Below are 13,359 nucleotides of genomic sequence, written 5' to 3'. Positions count from 1 at the left end.
TGCTATGGCTGGGATACAACCAGTGATTGAAAATTTAATAAAAGCAGGGGTGTTAGTGGAATGTGCCGACTCCCCAGTAAACACGCCACAACATGCACTCTTGGTTAATATCGTGGACCTATAACAACTCTGTGACAGTGACTGTGCCACCAAATGCCACCATTGTGATGTCCATACCGATAACCTCTTTAAAAGGGTTCCAGTGAGGCAGTCTAGGGAGACAGCCAACACATATTACTGGGCAAGGGTGGGAGGAGTACTGGTGGTACGTGTTTGGACACGGAGCGTTCCAAGGGTGGGAGTATTTGGTTATAACGGAAGCAGGGGAGTACTGGACCCCAGGGGACAGCTCTGAGGCCCAGTATTTCAGAAAATCGTAAATTGCATCAAGGAAGCAATTTACAACTGACTATAACCGTTACAAACCAGACAATTCGACCTCCGGGATCAGATTTTTTTTTTTTAACAGCACGTGCTGGGGTTTCACGTTATGGGCCTGGTCCTCGGGCATGGACCCCTTTTTTCCCGGTCGTAGTGTGTGTAAATGACAGTATGAAATCGACTGATCAGCCAAAATTAAGTAACTACTCTGTAACGACAAATATCACATCAGTAAGCATGTCAGTCGAAGACATTAATGGGTGGTTCAAAGTTACCACAGGAATTTCAAGGATAGATAACAACTGGTTGCTAATGGCTGAGCAGGCGGCACATGCTGTCATGAATGATTGTGTTGTGTGTAGTCTGAAGGGTATACAATGTCACCAAATGTTGACAGTCAATATAACATTTAAACCACTCTCCCGGAGTGACATCTGGTGGTGGTGTGGAGGAGACAAGTTGTATGATAGACTACCGTACAATACCACAGGATTGTGTGCATCTGTGTCTCTTATTTTACCTGTGTCTATAACCGCCACCACAATCCCTGAATTGCTAACATCTGTGAAGAGCTTGTTACCACATGCATGGAAAAGTAAAGGTCTACCTATGCCTGGAGTGACAATGATCCTACATACATCGACAGCATCGGTGTTCCAAGAGGCGTACCAGATGAATACAAATTAGCAGATCAAGTAGCAGCGGGTTTTGAATCTTTGATTTGTTATTGGTGTACAATTAATAAAAATGTTGACAGAATAAACTATATCCATTTCAATGTGCAGAAGTTAGGAAACAAAACAGAACAAGGTTTCTCCGCCATACACGAGCAACTCTCTGCTACCTCCCTCATGGCTTTCCAGAACCGGATTGCTGTTGATATGCTACTGGCTGAAAAGGGAGGGGTCTGTTCTATCTTTGGTGACCAATGTTGCACGTTCATACCGAACAACACGGCAGCAGACGGAAGTCTGACAAAGGCCCTGGAAGGCCTCAGGTCACTTAACAACAAGATGAAAGACCACTCAGGAGTTGACACATCAATGTGGGATGGTTTTGGAGATACGTTTGGGAAAAATAAAAAATATTAATATATGGCTATAGCCGTTTTTGCGGCAATTCTCACATTGTGTGGATGTTGTTGTATTCCGTGCATAAGAACATTGCTAATGAGACTAATTACAACAGCTCTTGCCCCAATGCAGGCAAAGATGGTACCTTTGTATGCTCTGTTGCCCTCGGACACCGATGCTGACGATGACTCTGGCAATTACCATAAAAATGACAATGGTGAAAATTGTAATGACACAAATGTTGATGATGATTGCCTGTCTCTGCATTTTCCTGATTTTTACTCAGATCCTGGTCATTATGACGACAACCTCTAAGTGTAACAACTGTTGTTGTGTTCATGATTTCTCTGTTGAAAATCGTATTGCGAAGTGACAGTTGAATGAAGTATTATATCACCTGTAGGATAAAGAGGAGGGAATGATGGAGTTGTATTTATCCTACAGTTGACATTTAATATGTTATATGTGTTCTCAGCCATTTTGAAGAGTTCTCAGCCCGTAAACTAAACTCCAGGGCCATGAGTTGTTTTTTTATGTACAGACTGTGTTTTTGTTCTCACATACCAACGAAATACATCCTGACCTGGCATCCCATAACTCAAGATTGTTCTTCACCAAAGAGCCTGGGAAAAAGGAGTTTCCCAGGACCAAGGTCACCTGTCATCATTGGATGGAAAGCAGACCTTCGAAAGAAGACTAATCAACTCTACGTAGCAAAGGCAAAAACTGAATATTAGAAGGGAGGTTTTTCGAGGAGAGCCAGAGCCAGAGCCGAGCCGAGCCAGAGCGCAGCAAGCAGGGCAGAGCGAGCGAAAAGATGTCTAACAACAGAATGTCGGCGGCTCTCAATATGATGATTAATAAAGTAACTAATTATAAAGAACCGATTCTCTTTGTCCTATATTGCAGAGCGTTTTATTAAAAATGTTGGGGACATGAACCTAACAGCTAGGCACTTCACTCCCAATTATAGGTCTGAATCCAATACACATTTAAACCAGACCGACAAAACATTGAAAAATAATTTATTTCCGAAATGTACCGTGATCATATATTCCTTCTTCTGCATGGTTAGCTTCTTTTTTTTTCAGCATATGCAACAAAATCAACCCACAGAGAGAGAAAAAACAACGAAAAATGTCTATTCAACGACTTGCGTTACGAGTACCGGTGCAGGTTTACACTTTTCTTCGCGTTCACGCACAAACACACATGAAATGAATCGTAAAGCTCAGAACGTGCGCTACCACACGCACGCACCCCCACACGCACCGACAAAGCCGCGGTCCGTCGATGACATCATCCATCGCCCCGAAAACGGATAATAGTTTCTCTTCCCGAGCGAATATCCACAAATAAACAAAACATCCAGTAAACGTTTGAAGTTCTCATCCGTGAAAGGCATCCGTCGGAACGAGGACTCGGAGAGTCCGGTTGATCTTTGATGTGCTACTCGATTGTTTTTGTTTTTTTTTCCAAACGCACACACAAAAAAGTTGCAATTATTTTACAATCAACAGCACTTTTTTTTTCTCTCCCCACAAAACTATCTCAGTCGACGTTGAGTGAGCACTGAGTAGTCCTCTAGGTACATATATATAATATATAGCGTCGTATATATACATAACTACGTCTCTATGTATATGTGTATTTGAGGATCATACAAAGGTAGTACCATTTGAGCGTGTGCAAATGATGAAAACATGACAAAATAAGAGGGGAAATTATAAATCATGCAAAACAAAATGGTGGGTTTATGATTGTGTCCAAAAATGTGCGATACAAAAAAAGCGTGTTTGAATGATTAAAAAAAAAAAAAAGACGAGCGAAACTAAAAGGTGGATTTAAGATTATGTACAAAATATCCTAGAAACATGTGATGCCAAAAAATGCTTCATTTTTTAAGCATTTTGTGGAATGCTCTGCCCCCTGAAATTCGATCTGCAACCTCAGTGGAACTGTTTAAATTTAGACTTAAAACACACTTATATTCTATAGCTTAGGAATGACCTATATTTCATGTTGATAATGTCTTTGTATTGTATGTTGATGCCCTTGCAACCTCCTTTGCTGTCTGGTCATCCTGGAAGGGGGGGTTCCCTTATGTGCGGTCCCTTCTCAAGGTTTCTTCATTTTCCTCATTTTGAGTTTTTCCTTGCCCTCATGTAGGTTTTAAATCAGGGGATGGTGTCATAATAGTCTGTAGTTTGTAATAATCTGTGGTCTGTGCAGCCCTTTGAGACTCCTTGTGATTAAGGGCGTCAAAAATAAACATGACTTGACTTACTTTACATTTTGAGCTTGTGCAAACGATAGAAAATTAAAATAAATGAAAAAAAAGTCATGCAAAACACAATGGGGAATTTATGATCGTGCCCCAAAATGTCGCGGAAACTCGAAGGCGTGATGGTAAAATAATGCTAAAAAAGCTTCAGTTCTTACAAATTGGTGTGCAAACGATGAAACATATAAAACAAAAAAAATAAGCAAATGATAAAGATGCAAAACACAATGGTGAATTTATGATCTTGTCCCAAAATGTCACAGAAACTTGAAGATGTGACGGTAAAATAACGCTAAAAAAGCTTCAGTTTTTACAGATTTGTGTGCAAACGATAAAAAAATATGGTAATATAAAAAAAAAGCAAATGATATATGATGCAAAACAAACAGTGGATTTATGATTGTTGCCCAAAACGTCGCTGCAACTGGAGAGCATGATGCTAAAAATACTTAAAAAGTTTATTTTATTTGTTTATATTTTTTAGAAGTTTAATTTTGTGTGCAAAAAACAAAAAAAGGAAAACTTTTTGAGCATGTGTAAACAATGGAAAATAATAATTAAAATATAAATAAGCAAATAGTTAATGATGCAAAACAAAACAGTGGATATCTGATCGTTTCCAAAAATGTTGCAGAAACTTGGATAGCCTGATGCTAAAAATACGCTAAAAAGATGCAGCTATTTGTGTGCAAAAGATTAAAAAAAAAAAAATTAACGAGCAAATGATAATTCATGCAAAACATAATGGTGGATTTATGATCGAACATGTCATACAGACTTAGAATCGTTCCTCGATAACCAACGCGATGCAAAAAGAGCTAAAAAAGAGTGATTCTTTTAGAATTTTTGTGTGCAAATGATAAAAAAATAAACAAAAATGATAAATCATGCAAAACAAAATGGTGGATTTACGATCTTGTCCAAAAATGTTGTAGAAACTTCTGTGATAAACGACGTGATGCCGAAAACGTTACTAAAAGAGAGCTTTTTTTCTTTTTTTTTTTCCTTTTTCCTTTTTACAATTTTCGCATCTGATATTAAAAATTCATAAAACAAAAAGCGCCAAGTCATGGTAACAAGAAGCATAGCCGGAAAAGTGTTCATAAACATGTCAGAAATGTCGGAAAAGAAACCCCACAAAGTACAAAATCACATCCGAGTGCACACTTTTGAGAGGGCGGGGAAGTGAGGGGGGAATGAGTGTGAAAACGAAAACAAACAAAAAAAAAATCATGCAAAGAAGACGGCGTGGCTCCGTCGCGTGTCTTGCGAAAAGCAAAATCTCCAATCGAAATCGAAGCCGATCTCGTCAGGAAAGGAACCGGGAACTCGCGAACGATTCCGGAGTTCTTCCTTTTCCGAAGTGATTATCACACAAAGGAGGAGAAGCCGGCGATGGGGGCCCTCGATCCAGGGGCCAGGCTGCTGGGGGGCCGGTAGGGGGCGTGCTGGCCGTTGTTGTTGGCGCCGCCCTGCTGGCACGGGGTGGGAGTCCGGCTACCCTTAGGCCTGAACAGGTTACTCTGACCCGGAGGCTGTCCCTGCGCTTGTTGCTGTGGCGGGGGCTGTGCCTGGGGGACGGGGGAGGCCAGCTGGGGCGGTAGGGGGGGCAGAGGGGGCAACTGGGGTTGCGGCGGGGCCTCCGGTTCGCCCGGCTCCGACTCGGCGTAGCTGTAGGCCTGCGCTCGCGAGATGCCCTTCTGCTGGCGACGCCAGGAGTTGTAGTAGGTGGGGTCGCTGATGTAGTGGTTGACAAAGGAGTGAGTCTTCTGCCGGTTGGCGTCCACCTCGTATTCCGTGTCGCTTCCATGCTGGGACGAAAAAAAAGCGAGTTCGGGTTAGCGCTACAGAGTTAGCGTAGGATAAATTAGAGGATCTTGACCCAAAAAAACAAACATGCACACTTCGGGTACTTTCACAACAGCGACAGTGGTGCCTCGGGCTTTTTCACAGATCTGACCGTGACTCAATTCTTTCGAGAACAATTTTCTTTCGCTTTTGACCAAATTTTATTATTGACTGGCCCGTGCCGAGCCCAGAGAGACTTCTATGAGCAGAGTGCTGAGGATTTAAGCAGAAAAACAGAAAACTAATCTTCTTAATAATAAATTTAAACTTGAGTAGTAGACGCTTAAAATAAGAAGAGAAGACATCAATGGATTTTGAACTTGTAAAAAGAACCAGGGAGAGAAGCCTACATATAAGAAAATTGTATTCCCTCTTCTGAAGCCCTCCCTCAAAAACAGATCAGTCCGAAGGGATGTGGAAATTAAACATGATTGGCTGATAGCGACAATGATGAAACACGAAAAACAGTGTGGGATAATAGTCAGAATAAGGAACTGGCACCCTTATGAAATCTCCTTAGCGTTTGTCCAAAATTAAAATCAGAATAAACCTATTCTGTAAAAATAGAAGCATTGTTCCATTTAAACGTGGTTGGTGTGCGGAAGAATTAAGAAAATGCAAACACAAGGCTAGTGTAAGTAATGATCGGAAAACGGACAGCAAAAAAAGCTTCAGAAATTTCAAGCGAGTGCAAACAATAAAATAAATCAAACAAAACAAGAAATAGTCATGCGAAACAAAACAGAGGACTTATGATCAAGTCAAAACATTCCTACATAAACAACATGATGCTAAAAAATTTTAATACAACAGGTGCTCTTCATTTTAGGCCGGAAAAAAGAAAAAATTTGCTCGCTCGTCCCATGCGAAAGTCAACATGGGCTAATGGATCCCAGTCACAATGGCCCATTGCGCTCTGCTAACCGACCAGGGATAACAGATCGCAGCCTAAACCTTGCATTTCATTTTAGGCAGGCCAGAACCGCACACCTCCTGGCAAAAGTGAATGAATGAATGAATGAATGAAAATTTTATTTCGAACATAAAAATAAAAACAGGACAAAAACAATGAGTCAACAACGAAATAATGTCCCACAAAATGTTCGAAAAGGGGTAGTCAGAAGCAGATGCTTATTTTTCCTACCCCTTTATCTTCCCTATTAAATACATTTTATAGATAGCTCCCTCTTGTGTACAATACAACAAAATCTCATGGATATACTTATTACATAGGTCAGATATCTATAATTATAAGTTACAATAATCACATATTTTATACACTAATCTTCGCAATACCCATCCCTCAACATCATAATGCGCATAATGTCACTGCGGCACCAGTGATAATATCAATAAAAATGAACACAATATTTATAACAGTTCTGATGTGATAATAGCACAATAACAACAAGTTAGACATGGTTTGAAGTGCAGTATTTCCAGTCTCCCTCATATCCCATTTTCTTCATCTCTGTATTTCGCCAGTAATGCTTTTTTGTATTTAAATTTGAACACATGGATATTTGGACATTGTTTGATTTCATTTTGCAAATTATTCCAAAGTCTGACTCCACACACAGACACACACATACTTTTCCTGGTGGTTCTAACCTTTGGGATTTTGAATTCACCACAGCCCCTCAAGTTATAATTTCCCTCTTTCCGAGTGAATAATTTTTGTATGTTTTCTGGCACTATGTTTTTGTTGACCTTAAATAACAGTTGTGAAGTGAAAATTTTTATTAAATCATCCAATTTTAATAATTTGGATTGAATGAATAAAATATTGGTATGATCCCGATATCCTACCCTGCGTATGGTTCTTATTGCACGTTTTTGAAGGATAAAAAGGGCCTGTAGTCAACTTTTGTAATTATTTCCCCAGACTTCTGCACCATATGTTAAATATGGCAGAACGAGAGAACAATATAATAAATACAATGCATTATAATGTAAAAGAACTTTGGTTTTATTAATTATTGAAATGCTTTTAGATACCTTTGTTTGTATGTGTCTGATGTGTGTTTTCCAACTTAGTTTATTGTCTATTATGACCCCTAAAAACTTAATTTCTGATACAATGTCTATTGTGACACCATCCATTTTTACTTCTAAATTTTGATTTGCCTTACGATTACCAAAGAATATTACTTTGGTTTTATTTAAATTTAAAGATAATTTATTTATATCCATCCATACTTTTAGGTTAATTAGTTCACGATTAATACAGGTTACCAAATCCATATAGTTATCATTTGAATAGAAAATGTTAGTGTCATCTGCAAATACTACTATTTTCAATAGTTTTGAAACATTAAAAATATCGTTAATATATAAATTAAATAGCTTTGGTCCCAGGATAGAACCCTGTGGTACTCCACAACAGATGTCCAAATATTCAGATGAAAACTCTCCCATTTTTACATATTGCTTCCTCCCCGTCAAATAACTTTGAATCCATTTCAAAGCCACTCCCCTGATGCCATATCTTTCCAGTTTTTTTAATAGTATATTATGATTAATGGTATCAAATGCTTTTTTTAAGTCAATAAATACCCCGACTGCGTATCTCTTCTTTTCTATACTGTGGGTGATTTCTTCTACTGCATCAATAATTGCCATTGTTGCTGATCTGTTTGCTCTAAAACCATATTGACTTTCATTAATCAATTTATGTTTATCTACAAATTGTTCCAGTCTATTATTGTAAAGTCTCTCTAATATTTTAGAGAACTGAGGAAGCAGAGATACCGGTCTATAGTTTGTAAAAATGTGCTTGTTCCCATTTTTGTATATTGGTATAACTTTTGCTATTTTCATTTGATTTGGAAATGTGCCTGTTAGAAATGATAGATTACAGATGTAGGTCAATGGTTTCACAATGCTGTTTATAATTTGCTTAATTAGTACCATATCGATGTCAAAACAATCCATAGACGTTTTGTTTTTACAGTTGTTAACCACGTCTAAGATTTCTGATTCCGTAACCCCAGATAAAAACATGGTCTTGGAGTTCATTTTTATTCGTGACTCAAAATTGTTTACCACTGCACTCTGGGATATAAAGTGCCTTCTGCTTGTCTTCGCGCACAGCAATATGTGATCTAGGATAATGGATCACGGCTGCAGGAGTTCACTATTAATAGAAAGAAAGCAAAAAATGTGCTCTGCCAGTCCCCACTTGCAGCAATATGCCATTGGGGATAATGGATTGCGGCACTACAAGTGAGTGCAGTTCTCTTTTTGTTGAATAGATCGTCAAAAAAGAGGCGCCAGGCCCGACAAAAATGGCCTCTGTTGCCCTTGAGAGTAATGCATTTCGAATTATTGATTTCCCCTGATCTAAAACCTACATGAGAGCAAGGAAAAACTCAAAACCTCAACATGAGGTAAATCAGGGGTGTCAAACCCGTTTTAGCTGGGCTATTAAAAAAAAAATCTCACGGGGGCCGGACTAGTAAGTTTAAGAGAAAGAGAGAGGGAGAAAAAGAGAGAGAAAGAGAGGAAGGGAAAGAGAGAGCGATAAACAGATAGGGAAAACAAGGGAGACAGAGTAACAGTGAGAGAAAAAGAGAGAGCAGAATAGAGATATGAATGGAGAAGAAGGGGAAAATGAATATAGAGAGAAAAAGAAAGTGAAAAAAGAGAAAGATAAAAAGAATAAGAGAAATGAAACGACAGAAAGAAAAAGAGTCAGCAGGAGAAAAAGAGACAAAGTGAGGTGAGAGAGAGAGAGAGAGAGGTCAAAAAAGGGAAAAAAAGATGAGAAAGAAAGAGAAAAATGGAAAGAAAAGGAATTAAAGTGTAAATTAGAGAGAGAAAATTGAAAGAGAGCAAGACAGTGAAAAAGAAAGAGTTAGAGAGTGAGAGAGAAATCGAGAAAAGAGAAAAAGAGAGAAAAAGAGTGAACAGGAGAAAGAAAAAAAGAGAGAAATAAATAAAAAAGAAGTGAGTCAGAGAGAAATGGAGAAATACTACTACAATTGTTTTGCAAGTGTTAACTGGCTTTGATGACATCCGATGGAAATATCTAAAACTACAGCTCATTTTCCTCTTGCGCTTCTCTCACTGTTGTCTTGCGGGCCGGATTTAAACCATTGGTGGGCCTTATCTGGCCCACGGGCCGCCTGTTTGACACCTGTGTGAAGAAACCTTTACAGAATATTTTAAGGGGAAAAACAAATTCAGACCTCGATTCATCAGACCTCCGGAACAGATACGGTTTAAAACCTGAGGCACCACTGTACAAGGAAAGACATTAGAGCAAGGTCCTTCAAGGAATGGATTCTCTTTTCCCTCACCGACCCGAGGACCGCAAAAGACACCAAAAAGCACCCACAAAACACCACGATGGACACCAATGGCGATCATAAATGGTCGATAAATGATTCCGATGGCGGAAGCGTGCAAACAGGATGACCAGACAACCCCCGGACTCAAAAACGATCGGAACTGGACGGGAACTAGCAAGAGGAACCGGTCCGGCTACAAAAGAATTGGGAACAAAGAAAAAGCAGGCAGCCGACAGGAACCTCACCAAATGAAGAGGAAGTGTGTGCAGACCACCTGTTCCGTATGAAAACACCAGGGCCTCCTATGGGTGAACAAAACAGTTGTATTTTTTTCATATAGCACATCACCGTGAGAAAGAAATTAGGATGTCCACCCAAAGCGCTGAGGTGTTTACGGTATAGCCTGGATCACACTACCGTAAATTCCGGACTATAAGCTGCTACTTTTTTCCCTAACTTTCAACCCTGTGGCTCATTCAGTGATGCGGCCAATTTACCGTAAATTCCGGACTATAAGCCGCTACTTTTTTCCCTAACTTTCAACCCTGACAAAGCCTCTGTCCCATACTGGGAAAGACGACTTTAATGACGTCAGTTATAAGGAGGAAGATGAGCACGGTTTACCATGATTTTTTTTTGGTTTGAACAATTTTATTGACACTATTAACAGCAAATAAACAATGTGAGGTTTGAACAATTTTTCTTGATAATTTTAGCAGCAATTAAGCATATTCACAATTTCGTTATATCTGACAATATGACATTTTAAGTACCGTATTTTTTTTTTAACAGACCTGTTTCCTTGTGTTGCGAGCGTGTTCCTAGTAGCGTTTTGCTACCCTTCACAGACACGGTTTGGGATGAAAGTTATAAAATTATTATTAAAGCTTTGAAAACTCTCTCGGGGTACGGTCTTTCTTTGTAAATATGTGTAACCGATCTATAATATGTATTTGCAACTGTATATTTTTGTGATGTATTTATTTTAGAGACTTATTCTGATATGTTTTCCACGGGCGAATCAAAAAGAAGGGGCAAATCCAACGGGGGCTGATGGGAAGTGGAGTAAAGGTGAGACGTGTTTGTGGACGCAGCGGACAATAGTGGATATATATTTTTCCCAATTATGAACACATACAATTGATGAACTTACAGCTTGGAATGTGGTTCTGGGTTTGTGTACCAAGGTGAAGGACATGTAATCTAAGAATCCCCCAAATACAGCAATGCTGCAAGTTTGATTTTTGCAATCGGGAGATGGAATAACAGCTTGCTCTGTCCACTCCACGCATCGGCCCGGTATTGCAGTACCTCCGGGAATGGTGCACTCGCACTGATCGCTGCTTGGCTCTGTGGCTAGGACCTTGACTCGGCCTCTTGGCTGGGAGCAAGTGTCTCGGCCCCTTGGCTTTGTAGCGTATTATGACTTGATCTATAACGGATAATTGATAAAGAATATAGAACAATAAACCTTACAAAATCCCCCCTCAGTTACAATTGCGGGACTCAAAGTCGGGTTTGGGTTAATTTCGTGATTGTGTTACATGTTTTAATGTGGGCGCATGCGGCTTCTATACAGGTGCGGCTTGTGTAAGTACAAAAGCGGTTATCCTTTTAAAATGTGGTGAGTGCGGCTTATAATCAGGTGCGCTCTATAGTCCGGAATTTACGGTATGTAATTTTTCTAACGGCCGCTAGCAGCGCTCGAGTGTTGCTACCATTAACTGCCCTGTCAAAGCTATATTATTTTTATTAAAGCTTTGAAAACTCTCTCAGTGTACCGTCTTTCTTTGTAAATATGTGTAACCCATGTATAATATGTATTTGCAACTGTATATTTTTGTAATGTATTTATTTGTATTTATTTTAGACACTTATTCTAATATGTTTTGCACGGGTGAACGAAAAACGAGGGGCGGAACAAACGCGGGGTGTCGAGTTTAAGTGGGGACCGCTAAAGGTGAAGGACAGACAAGGAAAGAAGAGGGGGTAAAAAGTTGGTTAAAGAAAAAGGAGTTGTGTGAGTAAATGTGTTCATCTGATATTTTTCCCACCCTTACCTTTGGAAGTATACACTTTTTTCCTTGGATTACTTTCAACAGGACCCGGACTCTGCAGGTCTGCATCAAACCTTAAGTACCGGTATCATTTTCCGTTCATTTTGCCGGCTGTGATTTTTGGACTATGGACTTCAATGAAGGACATTTAGGACTAGGACCTTAGCTTGGCCTTTTGGCTGAGAGTAAGTGTCCCGGCTCCTAGGCTTTGTAGCGTATTATGAACTGACCGATAACGGATAATGGATAATGAATAACGAAGATAGATCAATAACCCTTAAAAACCCCATTTAGTTTCAATCGCGGGACTTGAAGTCGGGTTTGGGTTAATTTTGTGTTTGTGTTACATGTTTAAATGTGGGCGCATGCGGCTTATATACAGGTGCGGCTTGTGTATGTACAAAATCGGTTTTCCTCTTAAAATGTGGTGGGTGCGGCTTATAATCAGGTGCACTCTATAGGTCGGAATTTACGGTAAATCAGTATGGTGTCAAGCCCCCTCCCCCCTACCATCCTAAAAGACGGACCGCCTCATCTGGCAAATGGCAGCTCCCCCATCCCCATCGCGTCCTAAAATTCAACAAACGGGGTCAGTCCTTTTGTCTTAACGAGTTATGGATTAAATGTGGGGGTCGTCGTGCTCATTTTGTCAACACAACGGGGGGCCATATTGTAAAAACACAAGTCAACGATAGAGAGAGGAAGAAATTATAAGAAAAACATATATAAATGATCTATAATATAGGAAAAAACAAAGATAAGGATTTTTCAACATTTTGGGATTGTATGTGCATCTATTTCAAATGTACAATTTCAAAACTAGTTATTTTTTCATTTCATATATGATTTAATACTTGAATTTCCAAGCAGTCAATAATGTAGTAAAATACGAAAAATAATATTTCGAAGTAATAAGGAAAAATCGAAAAAGAGGTAAAGAGAAAAAGAGAGGAAAAAAGAGACAAAGAGAAACGGGTAAACAGAGAGAGAGGGACAAAGAGCAAAAGAGAAACAGGGGTAAGCACAGCGAGGGAGAGAGAGAGAGAGAGCGAGAGGGAGAGAGAGAGAGAGAGAGAGAGGAAAGAAGGCAAAGAGAAAAAGAGAGGAAAAAGGAGACAAAGAGAAACGGGTAAAGAGAGAGAGAGGGGGAGAGACACAAATAGAAACAGTAACAGAGGTAAACACTGAAAGAGAGAGAGAGAGAGAGAGAGAGAGAGAGGGGAAACAAGAGAAAGGGAGAGGCAAATAGAAAAAGAAAAACAGGGATGAACACCGAAAAAGAGAGAGAAGAGAGAGAAAGAGACAAAGAGAGGAAAAAAGAGACAAAGAGGAACAGGTAAACACAGAAAGAGAGCAAGAGAGAGGCAAAGAGAAAAAGAGAAACAGGGGTAAACAGATAGAGAGAGAGAGAGAGAAAGAAGAGA

The 13,359-nt window shown here is 39.6% G+C and overlaps 1 protein-coding gene, 1 long non-coding RNA gene and 1 pseudogene across 3 annotated transcripts in view; 2 read left to right on the top strand and 1 right to left on the bottom strand.

Moving 5' to 3' along the window:
- The window catches only part of LOC148347349 (uncharacterized), a 49,814-nt gene that overhangs the window by 13,536 nt on the left and 22,919 nt on the right, over positions 1–13,359 (top strand). The gene's annotated exons all lie outside the window — the stretch shown is intronic.
- sdk2b (sidekick cell adhesion molecule 2b) overlaps positions 4,269–13,359 on the bottom strand; it is a 104,601-nt gene continuing 95,510 nt past the window's right edge. Inside the window, exons 44-45 of one of the 2 annotated variants that reach the window (XM_088324244.1) lie at positions 10,124–10,180; positions 4,269–5,549 (exon numbers count right to left, since the gene is read on the bottom strand). In XM_088324244.1, coding sequence (XP_088180370.1) covers positions 5,109–5,549; positions 10,124–10,180 — 498 coding nt within the window. In that variant the 3' untranslated portion in view covers positions 4,269–5,108. The remainder of the gene's footprint in view (positions 5,550–10,123; positions 10,181–13,359) is intronic. The other variant, XM_088324245.1, reaches the window with a different exon arrangement.
- On the top strand, positions 11,088–11,211 carry LOC148347350 (U2 spliceosomal RNA; annotated as a pseudogene).

This window comes from Urocampus carinirostris, chromosome 19 (genome assembly GCF_059441175.1).
Source record: "Urocampus carinirostris isolate Australia breed hairy pipefish chromosome 19, RoL_Ucar_1.0, whole genome shotgun sequence".
NCBI lineage: Eukaryota > Metazoa > Chordata > Actinopteri > Syngnathiformes > Syngnathidae > Urocampus > Urocampus carinirostris.
This window is presented reverse-complemented; position numbering and strand designations above follow the sequence as displayed.